This window comes from Puntigrus tetrazona, chromosome 14 (assembly GCF_018831695.1).
Source record: "Puntigrus tetrazona isolate hp1 chromosome 14, ASM1883169v1, whole genome shotgun sequence".
NCBI lineage: Eukaryota > Metazoa > Chordata > Actinopteri > Cypriniformes > Cyprinidae > Puntigrus > Puntigrus tetrazona.
The window spans coordinates 7,495,553-7,511,160 of NC_056712.1; the positions used below are offsets into that span (position 1 = coordinate 7,495,553).

The window sequence follows — 15,608 nt, forward strand, 5'->3', positions numbered from 1 at the left end:
AAGTTATTTTACATATTTGCTTTTTTTAAGTAATGGAATAGTTACTTCCCCTGGTAATTATTAAGTTATTTTTATAATAATGTAACTAAGTTACTAACTCAGTTACTATTTGTGAGGCTATTTGTAAGGCCGTGGAGGAGTATATCAAAGAAATGCTCCCCTGCTCCTCCGAGCTTCTTTTTCGTGACCAAGAAGGACGGAGGCTTGCGGCCATGCATTGACTACTGGGCATTGTACCTCCCCTCGTCCCAGTGCCCTTGAACAATTGTGCTTAGCAGCCGTTTTCCTCCCCAGCGTCTACAGTTTGATCCGAATTCTGGAATGTGATGAGTAGAAGACAGCTTTATGACTAAGTCCAAGGACCAGACTCAAAGAAAGATCCAGGAAGTTGGTTGATTCCCTTGTACCTTCTGCCATGGCCACCAGGACTGCTGGAACCAGCTCCTAGGCTGGGCCGAGTATGCACAAAACTCTTGGCGTCAATCTTTCACGGATCTCACTCCTCTCCAGTGCGTACTCTGTTTCCAGCCTCCCCTTTTTCCATTGTCCGGCGAGTCATCTGATGTTCAAGCTGGAGAGCGAGAAAGTCTGAGATGAGGCTCACCATCATCTCTAGAGGGCAGTGCACAGGCAGAAGACCCAGGTGAATCGTAGGAGAGCTGAGACACCTGCTTACCAACGATTTGTTGGCCACTTCACCATCCTAGAACAGATTAATCCAGTCACCTACAAACTCCAGCTTCCACATCAATACAGGACCCATCCCACATTTCACATGTCACTACTCAAACCCTTTCACAAACCTGTTTCTGTTTCCACAGAGCCTGGCCTACCTGAAGAACCCCCTCCTTCAATGAAACTAAAATGTCTGGTTTTAGACCACAATAATTCAGTAGGGCTTCCTTTTGCAGCCAATACTGCATCAGTTTGTCTTGGGACTGACAGATACAAGTCCTGCACAGTGGCCATGAGCTATGCTTCTTGCAGAATAGTTGCCAGGTCACTACATGATGCTGGTGGAGGAAAACATTTCCTGACACGCACACCCCAAAGTGGCTCAATAATATTTAGATCTGGTGACTGTGCAGGCCATGGGGGTCATGTTCAACTTCACTTTCCTGTTCATCAAACCACTCTGTCACCAGTCTTTCTGTGTGTACTGATGCATTATAATCCTGATACTTGAACCACTGGGTGCACATGGTCCTCCAGAATGGTTTGGTTGTCCTTGGCAGTGACGTGCCCATCTAGCACAAGTATTGGACCTAGGGAATGCCATGATATTGTAGCCCAAACCATCACTCTGGGCATGCAACAGTCTTGGTGGTACGCTTCTTTGGGGCTTCTCCACAACGTAACTCTCTTGGATGTTGAAAAAGACATTAAAGGTGTACTCATCAGAGAACAATACAATAGCTCAAGATTTTCACTGCTGGCCCCATTGAAAGTCATGTTTGGCATTGGCACGAGTGACCAAAGGTTTGGCTATAGCAGCCTTACCCTGTGGATCTCCTGACGGACACTTTTGGTGGAAGCAGAGAGTTGAGGTGCACATTTAATTCTACAATGAGTTGGGCAGCTGTGGTTTTATGTTTTTTTGAACACAATCCGGATTAGCTCTCAGACATTCCTTTCAGACAGCTTCCTCTTGCTTCCACAGTTACTCCTGTTTGATGTAGTTGGTCCTTCTTGGTGTTATGCTGACATTACCCTGGATAATGTGGCTCTTGATACATCACAAAGATTTGCTGTCTGGGTCACAGATACACAATCAAGACATGCACCAACAATTTGTCCTCTTTTGAACTCTGATATGTCACACATAATGTTGTGTGCATTGCAATATTTTAAGCAAAACTGTGCTATAACTCTGCCAATTAAGCCTTCACACTCTGCTCTTACTGCTCTTACTCTCACGGTGGTCATTTACACTACTTGGTGCTTTGGGAGGGTTATGATCCTGAAGATCAGTCATGGGTTTCCCAAGATGACATCTTAGACCCATCCCTCATGGAGGAATTCCATTTTGCTCATCCAGATCGTCCAGCGCTAAGAGGAAGAGGTAGACACCGCAGCGTTGAGAAGTTCAGCCCGCAGCAGCATGGATGAGTTTGTTTCTTCTTGGGAACAATTTTGCAATCCAGTCAGTATATGGCGTGACCACATCTCCTTTGCATAATGTTGGTCAGGTTGTTGATTGTTGTCTGTTGAATGCTGGTCTACTCCTCTTCAATGGTTGTGTGAAGTTGCTGGATATTGGCAGGAACTGGAGCACACTGTCCTATATGTCGATCCACAGCATCCCAAACTTGCTCAATAAGTGACATGTCTAGTGAGTATGCTGGCCCTGCAAGAACTAGAATGATTTCAGCTTCCAGGAACTGTGTTCAGATCCTTGCAACATGTGGCCGTGCATTATCATGCTGCAACATGAGGTGATGATCGTGGATGAAAGGCACAACAATGGGCCTCTGGATCTTGTCACGGTATCTCTATGACATCAATAAAATGCACCTTTGTTTGCATAACATACCCTGCCCATACCATAACCCCACCATGGGCCAGTCAATACACAATGCTGACAACCAGGATTCATCCATGAAGAGAACACTTTCCAAAGTGCCAGAAACCATCGAATGTAAGCATTTGCTCATTCAATCCAAAATCAAGTAAAAAAAAATGAGAATGAAATATATTTTTGAATATGAATTTACTTTTACTTTGTAACATTTTTCTTTTCTCTTTTATCATTTCTGATGCATTCCACATTATTGTCATTTGAGTTTAAATTCAACTACTAAACTACAATGTGCGATTATCTTAAAATCACAATTTTTATTTACTGTAATAGTGATTTTAATGGAAATGTGCTTAATTATCATTAATGTCAAATATATTTGTTAATTATTATTTAAATATATTTAAAAATATATTGAAATATTTATTGTAATAAATTAATTATGGAGGGTTAATTATCATTGATATCAAAACATATTGTCAAAAATCTATTTATTTATTGTAGAAATTGTCATTCAAATGTTATATTATAACAATTTTGATGTAATGTTCCTGGTTGATTGTCAAAAACCTTTTAAAATCAAAATAATTGATTTTCCCAAAGAGTAGCAAAAAGTGCTTTTTCCTTTCGCAAAATATTGCAATTTACATTTTATTTTAAAAAAAACAGATAAATAATAAAGTCAAATAGAATCAAATGAAAGATTGTGGGTGAAATATGACCCAGACGTGTTTCTGTGAGACTCACATGTGCTGTACAGGCGGAGTGAGTAAAGATGAACAAGTGTGCGTGTGTGTGTGTGTGTGTGAGAGATAGAGAGAGAGAGAGAGACAGAGAGAGAGGGGTTTTGGAGGAAGGGGTAAAATGAGGCAGAAAGAGAGCATTTGGAGGCAGGAGCGTTAGAATCACAGAAGACAGAATGAAGGTTGGACAGAGAAAGAGAGTGAGCAAGTGAGTGGAAAACACACGTGACAGACACACACACACACGCTTGTTTCCACGGTGACAACATGGGGGCGGTTGTTGGCACATTGACCATGCAGACGAGACAGCGCCGACCGTCAAGAGGTAAGACATCAACTCACTCTGTCTGTCTGTCTGTCTGTCTGCACTGAGAACTTCAGCTCTGTCACACTCAAACTGAATGAATGCTTGAACAACATGCGCAAATGTGTGTTTGCGTGTGTATTCTTGAGTTGCGTGCATGCTTGCACATGTGTGTGAGTGTTTTCAGCGATTAGATGACTCACACACGTCCTCGCTAAACTGTGCAACAAGTGGCGTTTGACTGACGCCAGCGTCACAGCTGCGTGTTTCTGCTCCGTAATAATGTCACACACACACACGAACACACGAATTATGTGACTCATGAGGATTCAAGAGGATTATTTATAATGTGAAGTGAGTTAATGGGTTTCAGAAGGGAAGAGAGTGTGTTTGACGTGTGTTGTCAGGTCACGCATGCATATGTGTTTGAAACATGCTCCTGTTATTATCACTCTACTCACACACACACTCAGTTCCCGCCTGTTACCTTGGAAGCGCTGTTGTCATGGTAACATGGCGATGGCAGTTTGGAGTGTTTTCGTGCGCACGTCTGAAGGGTCCCGACCCATCGCTCATGTCCGAAAAGCTGAGAGACAGATTAGATGGAGAGAGAGACGTCAGCACCTGTTGATTTGGTTGTCTTCTCATCCTTCTCCCACACACACACACACACACACACACACACACAGTAGTGAGCCATAAAGAAGAAAATAGTTAGAAAATTGTTTGATTCTGTTGCTAACCTCGAAAAGGTTTTAAATCATGTTTCTCCACGTTTAGTATCAGATTTGTTTTGGGTGATTATTTGCTGCTTTTTAATTATTAAATTAGTGTTTTAATAATTAAATTGTAAACTTTTTAATAAATAGCCAACTATAGCCAAAGAATCTGTTATGTATTTAAAAGCAAGCAAATCCAGAACTGGTTGTTTACATATCCAAGAGCTTTATTTAGGTTTTTTTTATTATTTGTTTATTTATTTATTCTAAAATTTATTTTATGGGAAATGTGCTTAATTGCTGTTGAAATGTTAAATAAATTAATTTCTTCATGCAAAATTGTATTTCTTGGCATTAAAAACAAGCTAATCCAAACACTATCATTTACATTTTATTACAGTTTTATTTACAGTATTACCGTTATAATTAAAATTGTAACTTGAATTTTAACTTGTTAGAGAGCTTTTTTTATATAAAAAGCATTTTAGGGGAAATTATAAACTGCATTTGTTTTGTTTATTTCAGTTTTCTGAGGTACACATAAGGTTACTATACCTTTCACATCAAAACTTTAATTTAGAAATAAAAGGACATCTTTAAGCTTGATTTTAGTCCTCTGATTTAAACACTCTGTCTGAAGGGGCGTGTCTGCTGTGAGACTTCACTGTTAACGCCCACTGCTGTGATTGGCTGACATTGTTTCCATGTCAAATAAGTATTACATGTGGAGCTCTCTCAAAACGTTTGCTATGTTTTTACTATTACTATTGCCATGCGAGTAACTAATTATGCAGAGTGCTGATTATATTTTGATCCGCTCCTCTCACATTAAAGGCTGAGTTCATAAATAAAGTGGTCTCATCATTGCAACTCCAGTTTTGAACTTTCACAAATGCCTTCATCGTAACTCACAGTGCTAACACAATAGCTATTTTTTTATTCATCTATTTGTTTGCATTTTGGCAAATCCTCTTGTATAAAAAACACTGGATCGAAACTGCACGTAAAATTTTTTGTATCTATACCACAAGTTGCCATTTTTATTTGGCATATTAGATGCATACATTTATGAGATCGGTAGACTGATCTCTTTGCACAGCATCTGAAATGCTAGTTTTGTCGTTGTAAATGGTTAATCAGAGTCTCGTCAAAGTGCTTCATTATAATCAAGGAATCTCCCAAACAGCAGGCAATGTAAAATAAAGCCAGAGATACACTGCACGACTTTTAGCTGCTCCAGACGATAGATTAACATCGTGAAACAATCATGGCCGATCATAAATCACCACACAGCTGGTTCACGATTGCCAGTCTTTCTTCAGCGACAGTCGAAAATCATACAGTGTGTTTTGTGCTTAAGATAACATGACTGTGTTTCATCTCAGCAATCCGTGATTTATTGTATACAAAAATTATACAGTGCCTTCTCCTGCTGCAGCAAATAATTTTTTCATTTATGATATTCAGTGCAAGTTAATGACAAGTTAAATTTGTTCTCTTCAAGCTGGATAGAAACTGCTTTATTTGCATATGTTTTATGCGATATTACTTATAAGTTTAGGCTATTTGTAAGTTTGGATGGAAGCATAGCTAATGGAAATAAAACATCCAGTGTCCCTCGTGGTAGAAATCGGGATAGCGGTCTGCAAACTTACAAATCGCGTTCCAGTGGTTCTCCGCGGTAAAATTCGCGAACGTGCCTCCAGTTGAAATCTCATCGGGCATCGGGCCCTTAGAATCATACCAAGTTTCCCTCCCCTAGTGGTGCCCCTGACAGTAGTTAACATTTATAATCAGTTAACATCATTATATTGCTATTGCTTATTTCTCCCCTTCCATTTAAACTAATGCTCAAGGGGGCGGCGCCAAACATTTGACGATGTAGAAGTAGGCGTTGATCTGATTGGTCTTTTGTTGCACTACCACATCGCAATGTGACAAATACTGATACAAGCAAGTATGCTACACACAACTGCAAAATAACAGCCAAAAAAACGTGAATCGAATCTAGTGTCTGGCTGCTGTATAGGTAAACCCCGCCCTCTCCGTGTAAACCAATGAGACGTGAACCAAACTAAATAACCAAATTACACTTCAAATAGTTTTATCTTCGTTTCAAGATGGTTTCGTGGCTTTAGGTAGTTCTTGTCATATGTTCATGTGTTTGTTTTTAGCTCTGTCAAACATCAAGGAAATGTAGATTTCTCAAAAGCTTAATAATACAAAAAAGTGCAGTAAATAATCTAAATGCAAAAACAAATAAATAGGACTGTCATAATTTATTTTATGCTTCATATTCTTAAAATAAGCATGATATTAAAATCCAAAACATGCATGATATTAAATCCAAAACTGATCATTTGCGTATATGAGAACTGAAGCCGCACATTAATTTCATTCATATTATGCAGCTTCAGTGGAGCAAAATGGGGCAAGGCATCAGGAATGAGAAGTCAACTATACAGTGATCCATAAATTCAGCTCGAAACGCCCTATTAAGCTCACACTCGTTCTCTTTCCTCTCCTGTTCTTGTTCTCTGGTGTGAAATCTTCGGTCTAAGCCTGTAAATGAACGGGTCCGCTATCTTTGTTCTTGAACTGCAGGTCCTTAATCAATTAATAACTGCTAATGGGCCCGTCTGAAGCATGTTGCACACAAATAAATGGGAAGATATTTCTAAACTGTCTGGTTTCAGGGAGTTTCGGGGCTGGAATAATGTGCCATCAAATTGAGAAATATTAGTTATGATTTCCAAGCACACGAATGACCAAATGAAAATGTATTTATAAGTGGGAAACTAAAACTGAATGACTACTTGCTGAGTCGTAAAGGAGCATATGAGGAGAAATGTAATGGACAGTTTTGGAAAATCATTTTCATGTTGCATGTTAATCATTTTGAAGAACAGTGAGTGTAACGTTAACCACTCATCTTTCACTGTTAGCTTTATGAAATCTCATTACTTTTGTTAGATACCGTGACTCATTGTCGTCATTTTCAACGTATTTATTTGTGCGTTTGTTAGACCTGCTTCTTTTTATTTAGGCTATTACTGTCATTTTTCAAACTCGGAAGGTTGAAAGGTTTCGAATTTGTTCAGGGACGAGAGCCAGGAAGCTTTTAGAGCCAGGATAGCTTTATATATTTATAATATATATATATATATATATATATATATATATATATATATATATATATATATATATATATATATATTTCCCCTGCCATTGATCAGTAATTAGATTAAAATGAAAACCCATTTGCTCGTACAGTCTTGATTAAATTCAGGACGAGCAGAGATTAAACCGCAGCACTATGATAGTACCGACAGAATGTAAATTACATTTTTTTATTTTTTTTTTACATGTATCCACAGATTTGATTGATGTGTGCTGCGATCGGTTCAGACGGGAAGCAGAGACTGAGATATTGATCTGACACACACATCTTCAGAATAGCTGATCACTTCTGATTGAATATGCATGCGTTGATCAACATTTCCCTACAATATTAAATAAATATTGTTCTCTGTATCATGTATTTATAGTATAAATAATATTTATATCATATTTTTATCTTATGATTAGGTTTTTGAGTTTATTCAGCATGTGTTTGATGTGTCATACTCTTAGTGTGTGTGTGTGTGTGTGTGTGTGTGTGTGTAGACCTGCGGCTGTGGGTTTTCCTCTAGTGAATATTTTAGATGTCTTGAATTGAACACCCACACTGCCTGCAGTTATGTCTTAATGCAACAGACACACACACACACACACACATTTTCTTGTTGTTTGTTGAATCTCTATTCAGGAAGATTCTCCCCGTGTTAAAAACACAGGAAGAATGTGTTTGCATATATCAGATGGGCTGATTAATAATTTGAATTATTGTTAAATAATCTGAGTTTATCAGCATCAGTTTTCTTTTGTTGCTTCCCTTGGCCTGTCAGTGGGTCGTTTTTTAGCCATTATAGTGAATTTCTCTGCATAAATATTGCGTATAGTTATATTATAGTCTATTGGCGTTATATTGATCACCAGTCGCCCTGCTCAGATATCGATTCCAGATATCTGGTTGCTTCTGGGATCATATGAGTATTTTTGTGTTGTATTCCTGGTTCTCTTTGTCCGCCTCCTCTGGTTTGGTTTGGACACTGATGGAGAACTGCAGCAGCTCTAAGCTCTCCTCTCTGTGCGTTGCCAAGAGTTTATTTGAGCTATTTATACACTTAATGTGTCTGGATGTGCATCTATTGTTTACGTTCCTACCAGTTGGTGGGCTACATCTGATAACTGCCCTGTTTTGGATGTTAAAAAGATTGATTGATGAAGTAAATGTTTGCGTAAGTGTTCGTCTAGGTCTGGCTTTGCCGAAGGGGGGCTCGTTAGTTGCTGAAAAGCGAATAAATAAATCATAAAAATGTAAAATTGAAATAAATAATTTCTGCAAACAGCATTCGTTTACCTGCATGTAATGCGACTATTAACCACCATCAGAGAACCTTGAACATACAAATGTGTTGAATTATTGAACTATTATTATTGAAATATTAATCTCATGGACACTTCAAATATTTAGTCATGATTCAGTTTTAAAACATCCCTCTTGTTAGGCTTTGGGTTGTCTTACATGGTCAGATTATTGATATAATAAAGTCTGTAATGCACTACATGTTTTGATTAAGAACCGCCCATCTGACCAATGTATATATGAATAATATTTCTGCATTATTTCTTAAAATTTCAGCCAGTCAGATTTGTTTGTAATTCATACACACACACACACACACACACACACACACACACACATATATATCATAACAACTTGAGTGGGAATAAATCATTGAAACTTTTGAAACCGAATTGAAACTTTTCATTGAACTCTACCTCTATCAAAGTGCGTTCTAGTTGTTTTGTGTAGTATGCAGCAGATGGTCAGTAATTAAAATATAGATTCGGTTTAATCTTTTGTAATTATCTTTTCTAATTAAGTCTATCTGATATAACTTCATATGACTAGCTAAATGTGTGTGTGTATGTGTTGCTGTAGTGATGCTTATGCAAGCAAAAAGTGGAGCATTTCTTGTAGATGCACTTCTATAATTCATAGCGATGAGAACACAGACGCACATGTGCACATACACACACAGAGAGATGCTTGTTTTTGTGAATTGTATGTACGTTCCAGTCATAGTAGTTGTTATACTGTATAAACTGTATGGGCTATTGCCCTACACCTAACTCTACCCCTTACAGGAAACTTTCAGCTTTTTTAATTCCTCAAAACAAAACTCGTATGAATTATATTATATTACTATCATATTTCACAAACACACACACAGACACATGTTTACTTGAGAGACTGCGCTCATCACAACAATTCAGATAAAGGAAAATAGGCGCAAGACATTGATGGATTCATTACCCTGTCAGTGTGACGATGTCTAATTCAAACCAGTGCCATTTTAGTGTAACTGAGATACTATTCTAGTTTTATTAAGGTGCCCCTATTACGGGTAACGAATGTTCATATTTAGTTTTTTAGGCATTCCCAGGTTGACATGCACGCAAGGTCAAAAAACCCATTGTCTTATAATACGCATTTATTTTTATCTTACTTGCTCAAGGACTCCCGAACAATTTGAGCAGCGTTTCATTTTTCGACTGGTGATTGGTCTCATTGTTTGTAAGGGGAAAGCAGGGTTTTTTTTCCCGCTCCTAGTGGCAAAGAATGAATTGGCATTTTCATTGTTATTCAAATCACAAGTGGGCAGGCAGTATGCTAATGTTTCGTGTCGACGTCAACATGGGACTCGTTTCAGTGATCCTTTTCAGGATGTTTTCCTTCACTTAGAGTTGTGTTACGCACTGCATGAAAGGTCATTTACAAAAATAATATGTGTATATATGTATGTGTGTATATATAGGTGTACCTATAATTTAGCCTAGATGTACCTGGAATTTAGCCTAGACTGGTCAATCTCGAGGAAATTAAAAGACTTCTTGTTAAACAAACAACTCACCCACTCAATATAGTATAGGTTAGTATAGTACAGTATAGGTTGATTGTTGTTAGCGGTGTCGATAAATGATTTTCCATAGAAGCCTTCCATAGACGTCTCATTGCATACATCCAGCACACATGTGCACATAATGATTTTTCATAATGGTAAAAATCACAGAAAGCATCCTCTGTGTGTGTCATTTTTAAGCTGAATACAGCTTGAGGAAGATGGTTGAAGTGGAACGGCGTGTAATGGGTTTTTACACGGCTGGAGTGATGAGAAGTGTGTGTGATTAACGTTTGTCTTAATTAGTGATGTGTCAGGGTTTGATTTGCTCAGTGTAATTTCTCATACTTCTGTAGACAGTATGTGTGTGTGTGTGTCACTAAGAGAGAGAGAAGTGTGTGTGTTTCTCTGGATATATTTCGCTCTCAAAAATGGAGCTCTTCTTGCTATGGTAATACAAAGATTATGCTAATTCAGATTATGCAAACCAGAGGATTACAGCGAAGTAAGTGTGTGTGTATCATGACACTGAATACAAGTCTGTGGGAATAAATCAGCCGTATAATTCATGTATGAAATGTTGTAGTAAAAGTGTGGTTGTGTGGCGTTTCATTTTGCATGTATCCATTAATATTTAGGAGTAAATGCATTTGAATGTCAGCGTGCAGGTGATGTGGTTGATTTTGTGGTTGTTTGTCTCCATCTAGTGGCGGTTTTCACCTTCTAATAGAGCTATTAAACCTGACAGGAAATATCTGAACACCTTCTTCATGTAAGCAATATGGTACTGGTATTTGGGAATAAATCACTGCATTTATAACACTGTTACAACACTGCACAAATCTTAAAACCAAAAATGCGAAAAGTGTATTAAATGCTATCAAAGTTGTTATACTGTTTACTTTATAAAATTTCGATTTCACAGCAAAAAGGACACATTAACCTTTGTGCAATTAAACTAAAAGACCTTTTACTTGCCAGAAATCAGATGACAGAAGGCTGTGATAGTTTGTGTGTGACATGTTCAACAGCACAGTTTTGATCATTGATCGTTTAGAGGTCTTGTTTGTGTATTAAACATCATGCAGTAGGTTTCATAGGCTTCAAATTAGTGTATAGTGGATGTCAGGCATCAGTAGGTTGAGCAATACCTATAGAAATTAGTAGATATAAACCAATGACTGTAGAAACATGCCGTTTCATGAGCTAAAGGTACTAGGCTATACTTTATGGTTATATGAAATATTCATGAATAAATTAATGCTTTGGTATATTTAGATCTAGAATAATGTGTCTGTATAACCATGCCTTTTGTTGTCTCTGTGTGTCATGCGTGAACTTTGCCATCTAAGTGAGGCTCATTAATCAAACCTGCAGAGCTGTGTGTGTGTGTGTGTGTGTGCACGTGTCTGTGTGCGCGCATGGGTGTATGTGAGTGTGAGTGTGTCTGTGTGCGTGTCTGTGTGCGTGCATATGTGTGTGTGTCTGTGTGCGTGCGCACGTGTGTGTGTGTGTGTGTCTGTGTGCGTGCGCACGTGTGTGTGTGTGTGCCTGTTCGTGTGTGTGTGTGTGTGTGCGCACGTGTGTGTGTGTGTGTGTTGACTTCTGTTTGGTCGGTCATTTTTCTGAAGGAGAACATGGGGATGAATATCATAATGTTATATATATATATAATTATAATGTAAAAATATCCTAATTGTTGTATGGCAGAACTGTTATGATCTACAAACCATAATATTTTTCTCTGACTCACACACACGCACACACACACATTTGGTGAGCTGACATTGTTCTTAATGTCCTACCTGAGGGCAGGACTCACCTGGGGCTGCAGGCTCACCTGAGAGTGTGAAGGACACACACACACACACACACACACACACACACACACACACACACACACACACTCCCCTCAGGCTTCTGCACCATCCAGAATCCATAATGCATGAATGAGCATTGTAGTGGTATGATTTTGCATTTAAAAGCATAGAGTTAGAGAGAATGCAGTAGCAAATTTGACTTTTTTTCAATATGAATTAATATACATGCAGAAGGTGATAGATGCTGCAATGCCGAGAGAGAAAGAAAACAGAACAGAACATTTCATATGCCACAGTACTCTCATTTACTCAGGTTATGATATCATTTTTTTTCAGTTTATATTCTACACAGTTTTTATCTGTTTTTCACAATAAAGCATTAAGAAATAAATAATAGAAATGTTTTGTGTTTGTAGTTTTGACATTGAACATGGAATAAATTTAGACATTTAGTGTTCCTCAATATATCAGGGAATAATTGGTGTAAATATTCAAGTATGTAACTATTTGTTTGTTTTGTCTCATTTTTTAATTGTAATAAAATAAAACCTTTAAAAAAACTTTTAAAAAATTTACTAAAATACAATTTTTTTTTTTTTTTCATATTTTGGTATATTTGAACTTGTTTCTCTGCATAAAGCACTATAAAATAATGAAAACATTTTTACCTGAAATACATGCACCATCACTCAATATATTAGACTGTAATTTAAAATGATTTGTTTTACTACTTTTGTGTCATTTTTTTCATTGATTAGGGCTATTATAGTAAACTAAAATAAAAATAAAATGATTATTTATGAAAAATAAAAAAAAAAGATTATTTAAGGTTAATCGTAAATGTACTATCCCATTATTTAATATAAATTCTATAGAATGACACTGATATTAATATTGTAAATTCCTGTTTGGTACTTTTGAATTGAAAAGGGCAAACTCTGGTTGTCCTGCATAATAAAAAATTAAAAAACAGCATTGTGAATATTTCTGAAACACAGAGAGGGTGGAGAGAGAAAGAAAGACAGAGAGAGAGAGAGAGAGAGAGAGAGAGAGAGAGAGAGAGAGAGAGAGAGAGAGAGAGAGAGAGAGAGAGAGAGAGAGAGAGAGAGAGAGAGAGAGAGAGAGAGACAGAGAGAGAGAGAGAGAGAGAGAGAGAGAGAGAGAGAGAGAGAGAGAGAGAGAGAGAGAGAGAGAGAGAGAGAGAGAGAGAGAGAGACAGAGAGAGAGAGAGAGAGAGAGAGAGAGAGAGAGAGAGAGAGAGAGAGAGAGAGAGAGAGAGAGAGAGAGAGAGAGAGAGAGAGAGAGAGAGAGAGAGAGAGAGAGAGAGAGAGAGAGAGAGAGAGAGAGAGAGAGAGAGAGAGAGAGAGAGAGAGAGAGAGAGAGAGAGAGAGAGAGAGAGAGAGAGAGAGAGAGAGAGAGAGAGAGAGAGAGAGAGAGAGAGAGAGAGAGAGAGAGAGAGAGAGAGAGAGAGAGAGAGAGAGAGAGAGAGAGAGAGAGAGAGACAGAGAGAGAGAGAGAGAGAGAGAGAGAGAGAGAGAGAGAGAGAGAGAGAGAGAGAGAGAGAGAGAGAGAGAGAGAGAGAGAGAGAGAGAGAGAGAGAGAGAGAGAGAGAGAGAGAGAGAGAGAGAGAGAGAGAGAGAGAGAGAGAGAGAGAGAGAGAGAGAGAGAGAGAGAGAGAGAGAGAGAGAGAGAGAGAGAGAGAGAGAAGAGAGAGAGAGAGAGGAGAGGCAAACAAAGAAGCAGATGTCAAAGAGGTGAGGGAGAGAGAGGTGTATATAAAGATGGATCTTGAAAGCTCAGCAAATACAGAAAGAGACTGGAATGAAAGCGAGAGGAAAATAAGATTATTAGAGATAATAAAGAGAATCAAGAGTGATGGAGAAAGCAGAGGGAGACGGACTGCAAACTTTAGCCATAGTCCTGCTGCTGTGTGGAGCTCTGAAACTCCTGCACACGCTCGGACTCATCAGCACCGAGGGTGAGACTCACTAAACTACTCCACTAACACCGTAGACGTCTGATAATGAATCTGTGCCGTGAATCGGACTTAACCTCTGTCAGAAAGCCACATTTATCACTGCAGTTCACTGTAATTCTGCAGAAAAATTGATTTCACCAGCTGTGAAATAAGATCAAGGTGTCAACGAGAACAACATTCATCACGAAAGTCCTAGAAATTGTGATGCTTTACACTCGCGCTGGAAAACATGGGTGTGGGATTTACTAATGATTTGAAACTGCTTGTATTGCGAATTTCAGAAATAATTGGCAAATAATCGAATTATGTGAAATTCTGAGAGACGGAGACTGTGTCATATTGTGTGTGTGTGTGTGTGAGACAGAGAGTGCAGTGCTATAATGTGATGCTACTAAAGGACACTGAGTAGCACAGAGAGCCTCCGGCACATGACCTTTGACCTCCCCTGTGTGTGTCCTTCAGTCCTTCGATACACACACACACACACACACCTCGTCCGTCCTTATGTATTATGATTAACCTGACAGAATGATCCTAGTCAGTCACCTTCATATTTCAGGCTGTATGTGTGTTTTTCTCCATTCAGTCGAGTGTTGTTGTGATTTTGAGGAATATTAGAGTTTATCTCCAGAAATTGTTTTATTTTACTATCATTGAGACGCTGTTATAATATTTGGAACTAGTTTTGATTTGTATTTTTTTAATTTTCATTTTAATTGTCGCTTTAGTAATTTGTTGTCATTTTTAGCACTTTTTATTCATTTTTATTTCAGCTTTTAGTTATTTTTGAGTTAGCTTTAGTTATTTTATTTTAGTACATCGTGTTAAAAACAAGAAAAGACAACAAAGAACAAAATACATTTAAACGTCGTTATTTTAACTAACAAAATGCTTTTATGGTTTTAATTAACTCTAAAAACTCTGTAAGGATTTTTTTAAAAATATGATAAAAATAGGTAGCTGCTAAATAAAAAAATGCAAATGAGCTATTAATGCGTTTCTGACATTGTGAATGTCAAACGTGTGTTTTACGCTCGCGTGGCTTTGCTCTTGTCATCTCTAGTACACAAGGGAGTTTCTCTGAACTACATTTCTGAAACATGATTCAGTGCTTCAGATTAAGATATAAACCTCTCCCTGTGTGCTATTTTTGTATTATTTATATATATATATATATATATATTATATATATATATATATATATATATATATATATTTATATGTTTTTTTTTGGTCATTTTTTGTATACATCTGTTCACCAAGGCTGCATTTATTTGAAAAAAAAAAAGTAAAAACTGTAACAGTGTGAAATATTATGACACTGAATATATTGTACATACACTGAATATATGAGTTCTAAATATATATAGAAATATCTGAATGTATTGTAAAATATAATGTATTCCTGATGCAACGCTGAATTTTCAGCATCATTACTGTCTTCGGTGTCGCATGATCCTTCTAATATGACGTTTTGAATAATGAAAGCCGTTCATATTTTTATGGAAACAGCAATAT

General features: G+C 37.7%; 1 protein-coding gene across 3 annotated transcripts in view; it reads left to right on the forward strand.

Moving 5' to 3' along the window:
• LOC122357276 (Kv channel-interacting protein 1-like) overlaps positions 1-15,608 on the forward strand; it is a 43,165-nt gene that overhangs the window by 22,735 nt on the left and 4,822 nt on the right. The window contains exon 1 of one of the 3 annotated variants that reach the window (XM_043256589.1): positions 3,370-3,586. The exons of the other annotated variants lie outside the window; for them this stretch is intronic. Within the exon in view, the coding sequence (XP_043112524.1) occupies positions 3,529-3,586 (58 nt within the window). The 5' untranslated portion in view covers positions 3,370-3,528. Of the gene's footprint in view, positions 1-3,369; positions 3,587-15,608 lie in introns of those variants that run through there. 3 annotated transcript variants of the gene reach the window in all.